The 12,752-nt window shown below is 29.6% G+C and overlaps 1 protein-coding gene across 4 annotated transcripts in view; it reads left to right on the top strand.

The window, feature by feature from the left end:
- The first annotated feature begins 5,356 nt into the window (after positions 1–5,356).
- LOC117906502 (BEACH domain-containing protein B) overlaps positions 5,357–12,752 on the top strand; it is a 52,554-nt gene continuing 45,158 nt past the window's right edge. For 2 of the 4 annotated variants that reach the window (XM_034819535.1, XM_034819537.1), the window contains exons 1-5: positions 5,361–5,526; positions 6,033–6,253; positions 8,404–8,467; positions 9,146–9,380; positions 10,626–10,769. In XM_034819535.1, coding sequence (XP_034675426.1) covers positions 6,132–6,253; positions 8,404–8,467; positions 9,146–9,380; positions 10,626–10,769 — 565 coding nt within the window. In that variant the 5' untranslated portion in view covers positions 5,361–5,526; positions 6,033–6,131. Of the gene's footprint in view, positions 5,527–6,032; positions 6,254–8,403; positions 8,468–9,145; positions 9,381–10,625; positions 10,770–12,752 lie in introns of all 4 variants that reach the window. The other 2 variants (XR_004649844.1, XM_034819536.1) reach the window with 2 other exon arrangements.

A 12,752-nucleotide genomic window follows, 5' to 3' on the forward strand; every position in this document is an offset into this window, starting at 1 on the left:
AGTTTTTAGGTTTAAATAAAAAATTATAAAAAAAGCTTAAGCAACTATGGAAGAAAATTAATGACATGAAGATTTAGACCTCTTTGGGACTTTAAGTGTCATAGGAAAATTGTAAGATGGTGTTTATTGGTGCACTTAGGATTAAATATTTTTCTCATGAACTTAAAAGTCGGTTTCTATCCTCACTTAAGCTTAGAAGCATTGTTTTTTATCATAAATTTGCATGTAATTCAATACCTCAAGTTAAATTATTTCAAATCATACTTAAAAGGGTTTTAAAAAGAGTTACACATTGCTAAAAGGTTCGAATCTCAAACGAAAAGTTTTTTATGCCTTTTAGGTGCAATCAGTTGAGGGAAGTTACATAAAACGTTTATTTTTTCTACAATGTAAGTAATTAAGGTTTTGTCTTAATTGATTGAGAGTTAATTAAGCATTAAAAACCCCAACAATCACTTATAAAATATTAATATCCCAACATCTAGTCAATCATTTGAATTGAACATAATTAGTATTTTGTGTTTTTTTTTGTTGTCAAATACTATTTTTTATAAATTGAAAAGTATCATTATATTTATTGAAATAAAAATAACTATATTGAATTGAAAAACCTCTGTCTTCTCATATTCAAAGTTATTTAAAAATGCGCAAACTTAACTAATAATTTGAGTACACCTCAAAATCCATCTTTAACTTTCTATTATATAATAAGTTATAACTCTTATACAATTGGAAAACATTTAAAACCTTTTTTATTTATTCTTTTTAAGTGAAGAGACTTCAAATTGGTAGGATACTTGAAAAGATTGTAATGTCTATTAGAGTTGGTCAACTTGAGGAGAGTGGAAACCATAGGAGTTTACATATTTTTTATTTCTTTTTCTTAATTTCTTAGTATTTTATCAGTTAATTACTTAATTTTTGCATTCGATTAAATACTTATTAAAAATTCTTAACACCCAATCCACCCATGGAGCGATTTATTTAATTTAATTTACTATTTTTCACAAAAATAATTTATCTCTAAAAAATTTCAAAATATAATAACAAATAGTTTGTCTCTTTTGTAACGCTAGGGACCCACTTTCAAATCATAAGGACAACTCATATCTTCAATCATAAATAGTGCAGATAGTTTGCTATTGAAGATTCTCTCATGCCAACCATACACTGATGCATACAAACATCATCTTCCAGAAGTAATTTTAATTTGAATCCAAAATTAATAATACAATATAGCTTCCATAGGAGTGGGAAAAAAATGCATATTGTTGACTTGCATAAAGAAGTGACTGAAGCGTGTGAAACACATTGTGCTACTAGGAACATCCACGTGCCAACTTCATAAATATACAAATACCAGATATGTCCTCCCTTGCCAATGTGCTCCAACCATAAAAGCTCAGCCTTTGCAAAATACCAACTTTCTTGGTCATGGACCGTCTTAGGCCTTGACACGTAGTCATTGTTAGCTAGTGGGCAGGTTGTACGGATATGAAACAATGTGAATGATCTTTACTCTAAAGCAAATATAAATATCATGCTAACCAAATATTTTTAATAATGATAATTAAAAAGAAAGATATCATGGAATTTTCCACTAAGTTTTGATTTGTGGATCAATGATTCAAGAATTGATTATGGCATGCATTGTAATAATTGAACACACAGAGCAAAACCAACAAATATATCATTAAAATCATTTCTGTTAAGCTAAATCTCCACCCACCCTGAGCACCCTCTATGTTGGGAAAAAAGCAATAAAAGAGAAAGAAAAATAATAATAAATGAGAGAAAAAAGAAAGGGGAAAGAAAGTTGGGTTGGTAATTGTTTTTAAAAAATATTAAATATATAAAAACTATTTTTTAGATTTGAAAATATGTTTGGTAGTTTTTGTTTATAAAATAGTTTTTTGATAAATTATTTTAAAAATATAAGAATATGTTTAGACATGTGATTTAAAAATAATTTTCTGTTTTTTAAACAAAAAAACAATTTTTTAAAAAATTATAACACTGTCTGATTATTATTATCTGAAAACTTTTTTTTTAAATAAAATAAAATAAATAACAAGTAAAAACTGTTTTTATTCATTTTTAAAAATAAAAGGGAAAATATAAACCCGTTTGGTCATATTTTTTTAAGCTTATTTTTAAACATTGTTTTTAAGTTAAAAAATAAAAAACATTTTTTAAAAGTAAATTTTAGAAAACATGAGTAAACAGACCCTATTGTTTTTTTTAATAATATATTGTAATTATTTTTAGCTATTTTATGATGATATTTTTTAAAAATAATTATATAAATATAGACCGTGATTAAAAATAAAATAATTTATAAAAATTATATTTAATAAACATTTGAAAAGATAAATAACAAATTGAGGATATTCCAAATTCTCAAATGAACTTTTATTCATAAATAACATTGTAAAATTGTTTTCAATGACTGTTTTGATTTTTTTTTTTTAAATTGTTTCAAAAACTATTTTGAAAATTTGTTTTACAAAATGATTCCCAAAAACTATTTTTAAAAATGGTCTCCAAAAATTGTTTTTGAAAACATGTTTCCAATCAAATTTACGGTTTTATAAGCAAGTCTTTGCAATTTTTCTAATCCAAATCATTAGAATTCTTAAATAATCAAGCAAATTTATGGACTTAAAAGTTTTAAACTGTCAATTAAATTTTAAATTCTTAAGAAAATATAACCAAAATTCAATTATATTCTTGAAAGCTTAGAGGATTTGGAGTTGAAGACTTGGATATTTATTATTATTATTATTATTATTAAGATTTAAAGACTTTAATTGACCTTATTTGTAAATCCATTGAAAATTTTAAGGATCTGTGTGACGACTATTTTTTAAAACAGTTTTCTATTATTCCGTAATAAAAAACCTAAAAAACTTGTTTAAATTATTTTTTGTTTTCTATTCTTAAAAACATAAAATATGGTGTTTTTAAATAACATTTTTTAGTTGTTTTGATGTTGCTTTCACTTGTTTTTTGATAACTATTTTAAACAATAACTATACATCATTTAAAATTATTAAAAATAAAACACTACACATAAAATTTATTTTAAAACATATTTTAAAATATTAAAAATATTTTAAAATTTCAAACAGATTTTTCTTTTACAAAATATTAGACAACAGTTTTTAAAAACTATTATTAAAAATTATTTTTCAAAACTATTTTAAAAAACAGATAAGACCCTATATTTCTTTAAAAGAAACATTTGATAAAATATTATTATGCATTAATATGATTGAAGATTGTTTTGTATTTAGAACAAGTAATGATAATATAATTCAACACTCTCACCTAAACTCTCCAAATCCTTTGCTTTTTAAAAAAGCAAAAAGTAAAAACTTATACGTCAAACTATCAAAATGCCTTATTATTCAATCTTCATTTGTCCAATACTTTAACTCTTTTTTTCTTTTCTTTTATTTCTTACTTTGATTATTTTCCCATCATCTTTTTCACTTTTTGAAAAAAAACAAAAAAAACTAACGGGTCACAATTAGGTGAGAGGTGATAGTTTTGACACATCATGATATAATTAAAAAATGATTCAAATTTTAATAGATTTTTGTTACCATATAACTTTTTTATTAAAAAAAAATGTGTTTATGCGTTGACTAAAATCTTTGACTAACTTGATTCTGATTTTTCTATTTAATTTATTTGCTTAATTGCGTGTCAAATATGTTTAATCAATAACAATTTAATAATTTTATGTATTTAAATTTTTTAAAATTAAAATATATTTTCCAATTATAAATACCATTAATTATTAAATAATTAACCTACGAAAATGTCTTATATTTCATTATACACATTAAAAATATGATAAAAACATGTAATGAAATAATAAGCAAGTGTAAAAATAAGATTAAATTTGCTTTTTATATTATAAAGATTACAATTAAATAAAATAAATAATTTAATTAAAATTTTAAAATTAAACTTGGAAGTCAAAAGGATTAAAAAGTATTTTTAAAAATTAAACATGTTATAATTGTATAAATTGATTTAAAATGTTATAATTATATTAATAGGTTATTTGTGTCGATTTATATACAATTTAATTTAACTCGATTAAATGGGTTAAATGAGTTGTGTCATGTTATTAATGTCATTCATGATTATTAAACAAACTCTATTTAAATTAATTAAAATTCTGATATTTTTTACCTTAATACACAATTGCTATCCCTAGCTATTGAGATTTTAGGTTTGGGTGTTTAATAGATTTTTTCCAATAACAATTTTTTATTATCAATAAAAAAATATTTTTACAAAAAAAACTATTTTATGTTTTCTATTATTAAGAATAGAAAGTAAGGTGATTTAAAAAAAATATATTTTAGTTGTTTTCATATGTTTTCTAATGATTGTTTAAAAAAATAATTATATAAGTATGTATAATGATTAAAAAAAAAAATAGACATTAAAATTATTTTTAAAACATATTTAAAAATATGATAAAAACATTTTAGGTTTCTTGATTGAATTTTGTTCAATAAAAATATTTTAAAAAATTGTTGATAAAAGCTATTTTTTAAAACTATTTTCCAAAACTCATCTTAACGTTTATTTTATGATATCTCGACTTTATATTTAAAAATATTTGATAAAAAATAAAAATTTTAAACATTATTAAAGTGTACTTAAAAGAATCATTATATATATATATATCCATCTATTTTATCATCAATTTTATTCAAATAACCGTTAATAATTAACTTTCATTGTCATTTATTCGTTGTACTGAGTATGGTATTATGGATTGGATTAGCGGGATTTACACAAAGAATCACATTTATTGACTAAAAAGTCATATATACTTATTATGGAGTTTCATTACTTTTAAAACATATTTTAGTGGCACAATCCGTTAAAAAAGGTAAAAAATTAAAATAAATTATAAAAAGAAATTTCAATAAAAATATCAAGAAAATCATTTTTAGAAAGTTTTTATAATATTTAAAATTTTTTATTTTTAAAGTATTAGTAAAAATAGAAACATTTCCAAAAATCATTAACGGTACTCTAAGTTTAAATTTGGGATTTTATCTGACTTTATACTTAACATATTTCAAATGATTAAATTACGGTAAAATCACATCAAATATACGTTCACTTTCCGATAATCTGGAAATTATAACTTTACTAAACGACGCCGTTTACTTCTCAGAAATATCAAAACGACTACGTTTTCTTTGTTTTTCTTTTAATAAAAAGGAGCCGCGTCACCGACAAAATAAACCTCGGCCGGGCTGGGGAATCTCCAGAATAAATCAGTTATTTGGGGCCTAATTTTGAAATCTAAAAAATCTTCTTTCTCTTCCATCTCTTTCATTTTTTTTTTCTGAGATAGGTAATAAAAAATCATTCAAGCATTTTCTCTCTCTTCAGAAGCCATTGAAGCTGGGAAGGGAAATTCGAAACCTCAGATCTCGCATAAAAAACCCTAGAACTTCGATGGAGACACCGACCATGTGATCTGATCAGGTACGTATCATTTCAATCGTTCACAACAAGAACATCTGACTCCGATTGCTCTCTCAAAATTGATCAATCTTTTAGTAATTTCACTTGGATTCTTCATTCTATGCGCGGCGTTCCAATATCCGATAAATCAATCAATCTATTGTTTTGATGCCGAGAAAATATATTTTTTGTCCCTTTTCCGAAGAAAGCAAAAAAAAAAAAAAAACCAACTGAATTCAGAAGGAACGGTTGTGTTAGTTATAATATATGTATATTTGTTTATTCGTTTTCGTGGACGGAAGTGACAAAAGAATAGGTCTTCTGTTTTTCCTTCCAATTTCTCAGAATATACGGATGACGCGGAAATTTGGGTATATTATTGAAAGTGTAATTGTTATTGTTTTCTTGTTTTATAAATTATGGCTGTGAAACCTTCTTGTTTGTTCTTAATGGCGCCTGTTTACATTAGGTTTCCAAGAACGGGAAAGTTATGCTGACTAAATTGTTATTTTCATTTATGGAAATAGAATGTTGAGCTTGGCAAAAGTGATGGGCTGGAGTGATCACGTGTATTTTAATTGTTGGATTCTGAGATCTTGATTTGTGAATAACACTAGTGGTGAAGCATGAACATTGTCAAGGGGGTTGCCGACCTTATCCGAAGGACATCTGGTGGCCAAACTGGAGAGTCTACTTCGGGGCCCCAAGTGGAGAAATTTTCTGCTCCCAGTCCGAAAATCCGGTTCAGGTATTTTATACTTGTTTAATCACTGTTTAAAAACGATTGTGCCCTATTATATCACTGCTTTGTGTCGGATGAATTATCAAATTCTATTCACTTGGTTGTTGTGTTATAAGTTGAACTTGGCAAACAAGTAACTTACTCGTCAACTATTGCACTGTTATCATGCAAACAATCATTTTTGACAAACTTGATATAGCTTTAGAGGGAACACAAGTTCTTTAAATAAGTTAATAAACGTGTCCAATCTGAGTGCTGGTGAAATAAAAGTGGTTGTGAAGTTGGTTGACTGTCTGCACCTTCAAATGGCAGTTTGAACTTAAAGACTTGAGGAAAAAGGGCCTTCACAGGAGTGTAGGACTACTATATTAGTACCGGGGAATGAACCACATCATGTATTGAACTTTGAAGGGAAAGTAGGTTTGACACCAGAAGTCATTCCTCACTCTTGAATTGCATCTTACGGTTGAACATGGATATTAAATTGGGTGAGTGGGAAATAAGAAAATATAGAATGACAAATGAATGCATTCATGAGAAGTTGGAAGTGATAACAATTGAGGACAAGATGAGATTGTATTGTTTTATGCATGGGTGATTGTTTGGTGCAAGTTAAGAGGAGTGACTTGAATCAATCAGATAGCACCACAAGGACAAAGAGGAAAGATAAATAGCATATGGGTTATTGCTATGTGAGAGAAGACATGATTTCTGATAAGTTAATGGAGGATACAACTCTAGATAGATCTAAACAACAAAGAAAGGTTACATGTCAAAAAGGAAAAACAACAAAAAAGGTTAATTGAACCCAGGTAGTTGGAACTTAGGGCTTGACAAGGAAACTTCCCATTGCTTAATTATGTTGAATGATTGTGGCAATAGAGGAAATGCTATGTTATGACCTTTTAGTGTTATAGAGGGTAGGGGACACTGTTTGGTGGGGAACGGTTAACATGATGAAAAATAGGGTAATGGAGAGTTCACTTAGTTGTGTCAAGTTGAGCCTTTTTTGAATATGGACAACAAAGGGTTTTTAGGTTTCTGTAGAAGTGGATTAGAGGTGAGATCAATAATTTAAAATTGGCTGGCCAGTGGATTCATATTTTTGGGGAAGATAAATAAAGTATAGAAATTTGCAACTGTAAGAACTGAACTTAAAATAGAAAAAATTAATATGGAGGACTGAAATTTAAGTAGCCAGTGCTACCTTGATATTACAAGGATAAGAAATGAACTTGATTCAAGATATCAGCACATTATTGTTTATAGATATAAAGATGGGCCATGGACCCAGCTGCATGAATTTGTGTATGTATACATTGACAAATTTGTCATTTTATTAGAGATGGGAGTTGGGACCATGTGAAGTGTGTTGAATTTTGAGGCAACTCCAATTAGTTAATTTTTATGAGACACCTTTGGGACTTGTATGAAGTTTCAAGAAGACCATCTGACTGCCACTCTAAGGGCATAATGGTGCTGGGGATTTATCCAACAACCCAGGAAGCAAATTGGACCCTTGGACATGTTTCAGTGTGAGTCATCCTAGAGGGTTGGTTATTATTTTTAAGATGTCCTACATCTATTACCTTCTGTATTTCTTTGCCATTTGTGGGTTTTCTCCTTTCTTTCTCTTAATTGTTTAAAATGTTTTCTATCATTTCTTAATGGTGTTGCTTTCCATATTCACGCGTCAGGTAGCTGTTGTAACTATTCATTTATGTTTAGGGATTATGGCTGCAACATCGTTTTACATATTTGGTTTAAAGTTCATATTCACAATGTTTCTACATGCAACAAGCAAAGTTTGTATGATATTGGAAATGCTGAAGGACTACTTGTTTTAGATGCTGATGTTAGATTTCCTTTCCATGGGTTTGGACTTGGTGAAACTAAGATGTATTATTTAAAGTAAGTTACTCATTTTTTAACCCTGGGCTGGAGTCTTTTGTAGACAACCATCTGATACATATAACCTTGCCACAACTATTGTTTTGGATGCTATGCATAGAGCTTCTTCTCTGATAAAAAATGCAGGGAGCTTCTTTTAATTTTACTTGTTTTATTTTTATTAAGTTTCCATCACATTGTGAGTAAATTGTTGTTCACTTTATCTTATATTTCTTATTCTTCGTTTTCCATTTATTCCTTTCCAGTGAAGTTGGTGATGAGGCAATTCTTTGTACACTCTGGGGGAGATATGAGAATGCCATTGACAAGGTATGCTTGGAAATGTCTTGGTGGTTGATGTATATCATGCTTTCTTATAGTGAATGAATTTTGGTCCCAAACATTACATTGAATGTCTAGTTGGACTGAAGGCAGTACCTTGTTGTAACTTTGTTCTTTGCTTCTATTCTCAAAAGATTTATTGCCTTTGTTTCTTTGAGGTTTTCTTTGCCCTTTTGTCTGTCAGGGGAGTGTTGGGCAGTTGGTTGAATTGGTATATCTGAGAGCTTTTGAGCTGTGTAAGTAGTTGTTTGCTTCTTTTGGGTGCATTATTTTGTGCCCAGATGCACTAACTTTTTAGTCAGGAAGAGGCTTCTATTTTTGAATATCTGGTACGAAATAAGCTACTTCAAGTAGGTTAATTGCTCCGTCCCAGAGTTTGATTAATTTGGCATGGGCTACATGAGCCCAAGTAGTTTACTGGATAAATTGATAAGTTGGGCATTTCCAGCCCACCAAGCGAAACCAATGGGGCATTTAATATTCCTTTACATCTAGTTTGTATTGTTAGGGATATTACTTTCCAGCTTTCTCATTATAGTTGTCTTTTGCCTTGCCCTGCTATGAGTAAATAAAACTGTAGTGTTGTGGTGGTTGGCGGCAATTACCCTTTTTAGTACTATTATGGTAAATCTTATATATTTTCTGTTTAATGATTTGAACTTTTAGGTGGAGAAGAGAAAGTTGTTATTTGTTTTCCTCAAGCAATTCTTAATTGTATACAAGAACTGGGAGCCTGTTGATTCTGGCCAGTTTCTGGACACTGCTTCCTCTGCAGCTCCAACTGGGGAGTATTCATCACGATTTGATGATATAGTGGTTGGTTGCTCAGCTGGGCATCCTGCTGAAATTATTTTGGTCCTAACCGAAGAGGTTGGACAATTGACTGCTCTAGTCACAGAGTGTAAGTTGGCTTTAATAAATTGATTCGTTGATATTATGTTTCTGGTGGATGATGGAACTAAAAATTTCTGTTTATCATGCTAGTTCATTGGGTATTTGCAGAAAATGTCTCTTTAATAAGAAAGTTGCCCAGCCTGCTCGAAGTTCAGTTAGGGATTTGGTTGGATTGTTCAACTCAGCTGAGTTGCATTTCGTACCCTTTTTGGTGTTCCATGTTAATCCATCATTAGACTACTATCTTTTTGTTTTTTGTTCAACTCATAGATTTTTGTTTGGTATTCTCACTAATGTAATTAGTAAATTTTCAGCGTTTGTACCTATTTTTATTTTTTTATGAAAACATGGGTGGATTGCTGGTTGTGAAGTTGAGTGATAGCCCCAGCAGTAGAAATAAGTAAATGGTCTGAATTCTTCAAAATCTCCTCAAGATCAAGGGAGGGACAGAAACCAGTCAACCTAAGCCAAACCTCTTAAGAAATGAATAGGGTAGCAGTGTGCTGCTCATAGATCTTTTGCTTATGGGTAGCGATGAATGACGATGCAAAAGGATTATCTTCTCACACATGTTAATTTGATGAACATCCCTTAAAAAGGCAAAGTGTGCATGCAAAAGGAAATTATATATTTTTTCAAGTTCTTAGTAATTCTGTTCGCAGCTTTACCTTGTCTATACACTATCTTCTTTATATGAGTGATCTAAAATTGATATCTTATAATTTATTAGAATTGTGCAACTACTTTGTCGTTTGTTTGGGAAAATACTCAATTACTTCTTGAACTTTCAGGTTGAATATTTGGTTGATATTTAGTACTGTGATTGGATTATTTAGTGCTTGTTTGGATGTACTTCATATTTTCTGTTTTAAAAAATAAAAATAGAATAACTTTTATATAAAAAGTTTGGACTTATCTAATTTCCTTAAAAACTACTTTTAAAATTTGAGGTAGTAAAATTTTTTTAGTAACTCAATTCTTTTAACTGTTTTTAAAAGTCATTATCTTTTTAAGATAAGTCTCAAAAGAGTTTTTACATTTTGTATGGGAATTACTTTCATTTTTTTGTTTTTAAAAATAGAAAACAAGAAGTGTATACAAATTGCACCTTAATTATTTCCTTTTTGCAAGTTGCGTTTTCCTTATTGATTATTTTGTTATATTAACAAGATTTTGTAGTATGTTGTTTGCCATTTTTTAACTTTTTATGTTGTCAATCTAGTAATCACTAACTCGGTGCAATCAATAACAGTATCAGGGGCATCCACCAGCTTCATTATCACCTCGGAAGGGTTTCCTGTCTTGGATGCTCTAAAAATTGTTACTCGCTCAATGCATAATTGTAGAGTTTTCGGCTACTATGGTGGGATTCAGAAGCTTACAACACTAATGAAAGGTGTACTTGAACATTTTTTTGGCTACTTTTTTTACCCTTCTGCTATTGACTCTTTATGTTGTATTATTTTTGATAAAAAAAAATGTTTGTTGTATTATCTAATGTTGATAAAGTTGAATTACTATTTGTGATTATTTTTTGTTTTTACTGCATGCATTACTTGCAAGTTGCAATTGTACTTTTATATTTTATGTATAGAAATGCTTAAATCATGATGAAATATAAAAGAACTGTTAAATGCTGCTATTGTATTATAAATTCTTGTGCACCATTAAATGAATTGCTTCTATGGGTATCAATATTGCTAAGTAAGGGTAGAAAATAGATATCCTTTTCATTAGGACTATCTACAATTCAAACTCTAATGAATGGGATGCCAATTATGTTGTTAGGTGGTCACATAAATGCCCTTGGAAGGCTATTGCTCAAACCTTCTTAGACTTTTTAGTTTTGCTCATTATTCTGTGGGTGATAGTACAAAAATTCACTTTTAGGAAGATCTTTGGTCGGGTGATAAATTTCTTCATGAGCAGTTTGCAAACATTTATAGAGTAGTGAGGTTGAGAAACTCTTATTATTTCCTCCGTGCTAGTTTCCCTCTCTCTGTTTATATCTTGGAACTTCAATTTTCATTATAACTTCTTAGAGCAAGAAGTTGAGGAACTAGCTCATCTAATGTTTTCTTTGGCCCATCTCTATTTGTCACCCATTATTGATGCAAGTGGTTTGTATTTAACATCCTTGGAATCATTCTCAATTAACTCATTCTTGAAGGCTTTTTTTGCTTTGACCAATTTAGTTCCTTTTGTTCTTGCAAATTTCGTTTGGAAATCCAAAGTTCCATGAAAAGTGAAGGCCTATGCATAGCTTGTGACAAATAAGAAGATCAATACTAGTAATGTGCTCTTAGGAAGAAGAACATAGAAAAGGGCTTAGCCTAGAATGGTGTGTTATGTGTAGGGGGGAGGGGAGTGAGGAGTTTATAGATCATATCTATGTTGCATGGGTTCGAATATGAGTGTTGGATGCGGGTCTGTGTTTAAGTGTTTGATCCTTCACAATTCATATTTTACAATATGGGGATTCAAGTAAAAAAGATCTAGAAAAAGGGTACAGATACTGGGATACAACATAATAAAAGAAATTTCAATTAAAAATAAATTGGAAGTGAAGATTTCCATTTTTAAATCTCCCATTTTTCCCTCTTAACATTTTTTCCCTCTTATTCCTAAATATTTTTACAAAAGTTCACTTTTAAGCTAATTGTTCATTTTCTATAATGTAATTATTACTAAGAAAGTCGAAATAATAGAAGGATATCCATGAAAAAATCAAACAACCTTACCCAAAGTAAAATAGGAGTGTTTGATGAGGATTCCCATGTGATGTTGCATCAACACACGTACGTTGGATGAAATTGAAGTATCCAAATATCGTAGAATCATATCTTTTGTATGCCCCACAACATTGACATTATGGTGTAGATTGTTTTGACTTGTAGAGATTGATTGGGTTCCACCTAGAAGCGTGGAAAAAGTGTTAATTTTGTCCTTCAAAGGTGTAGGGGACTTCCTTGAGGCAGAACTCTTTGGCAAATTGTTGGTTTCACTTTGAATTGGATTGTTTGGTGGGAAAGGAACAAGATGATTTTCTGAGGATAGGGGAAGGCCTCTAGAACTAGTTGGGTACTTGTTTTACTACTCTTCTACCTTGTGGGCTTCTACTCGTGAACCTTTACAGGTATCCCTTTGAGTGTCATTTTATTAGTTTGAAACCTGGTTTGCCGAACCATGAGGTTGACTAAGGACACACTTTGTGAATGACTATAACCTCTACTGGCTTTTGTTCAACTAAATTTTTTGATGGATGTTCTTTGGGCAACTTAAAGCAATTAGGGATTGAGGGGTTGTTTTAGAGATCACTTTGGCGGAGTGTTAAGAGCATTCTCTAAACTTGTAGGTAGAGGTTTAGTCATTGAGGTAG

This window comes from Vitis riparia, chromosome 18 (genome assembly GCF_004353265.1).
Source record: "Vitis riparia cultivar Riparia Gloire de Montpellier isolate 1030 chromosome 18, EGFV_Vit.rip_1.0, whole genome shotgun sequence".
NCBI lineage: Eukaryota > Viridiplantae > Streptophyta > Magnoliopsida > Vitales > Vitaceae > Vitis > Vitis riparia.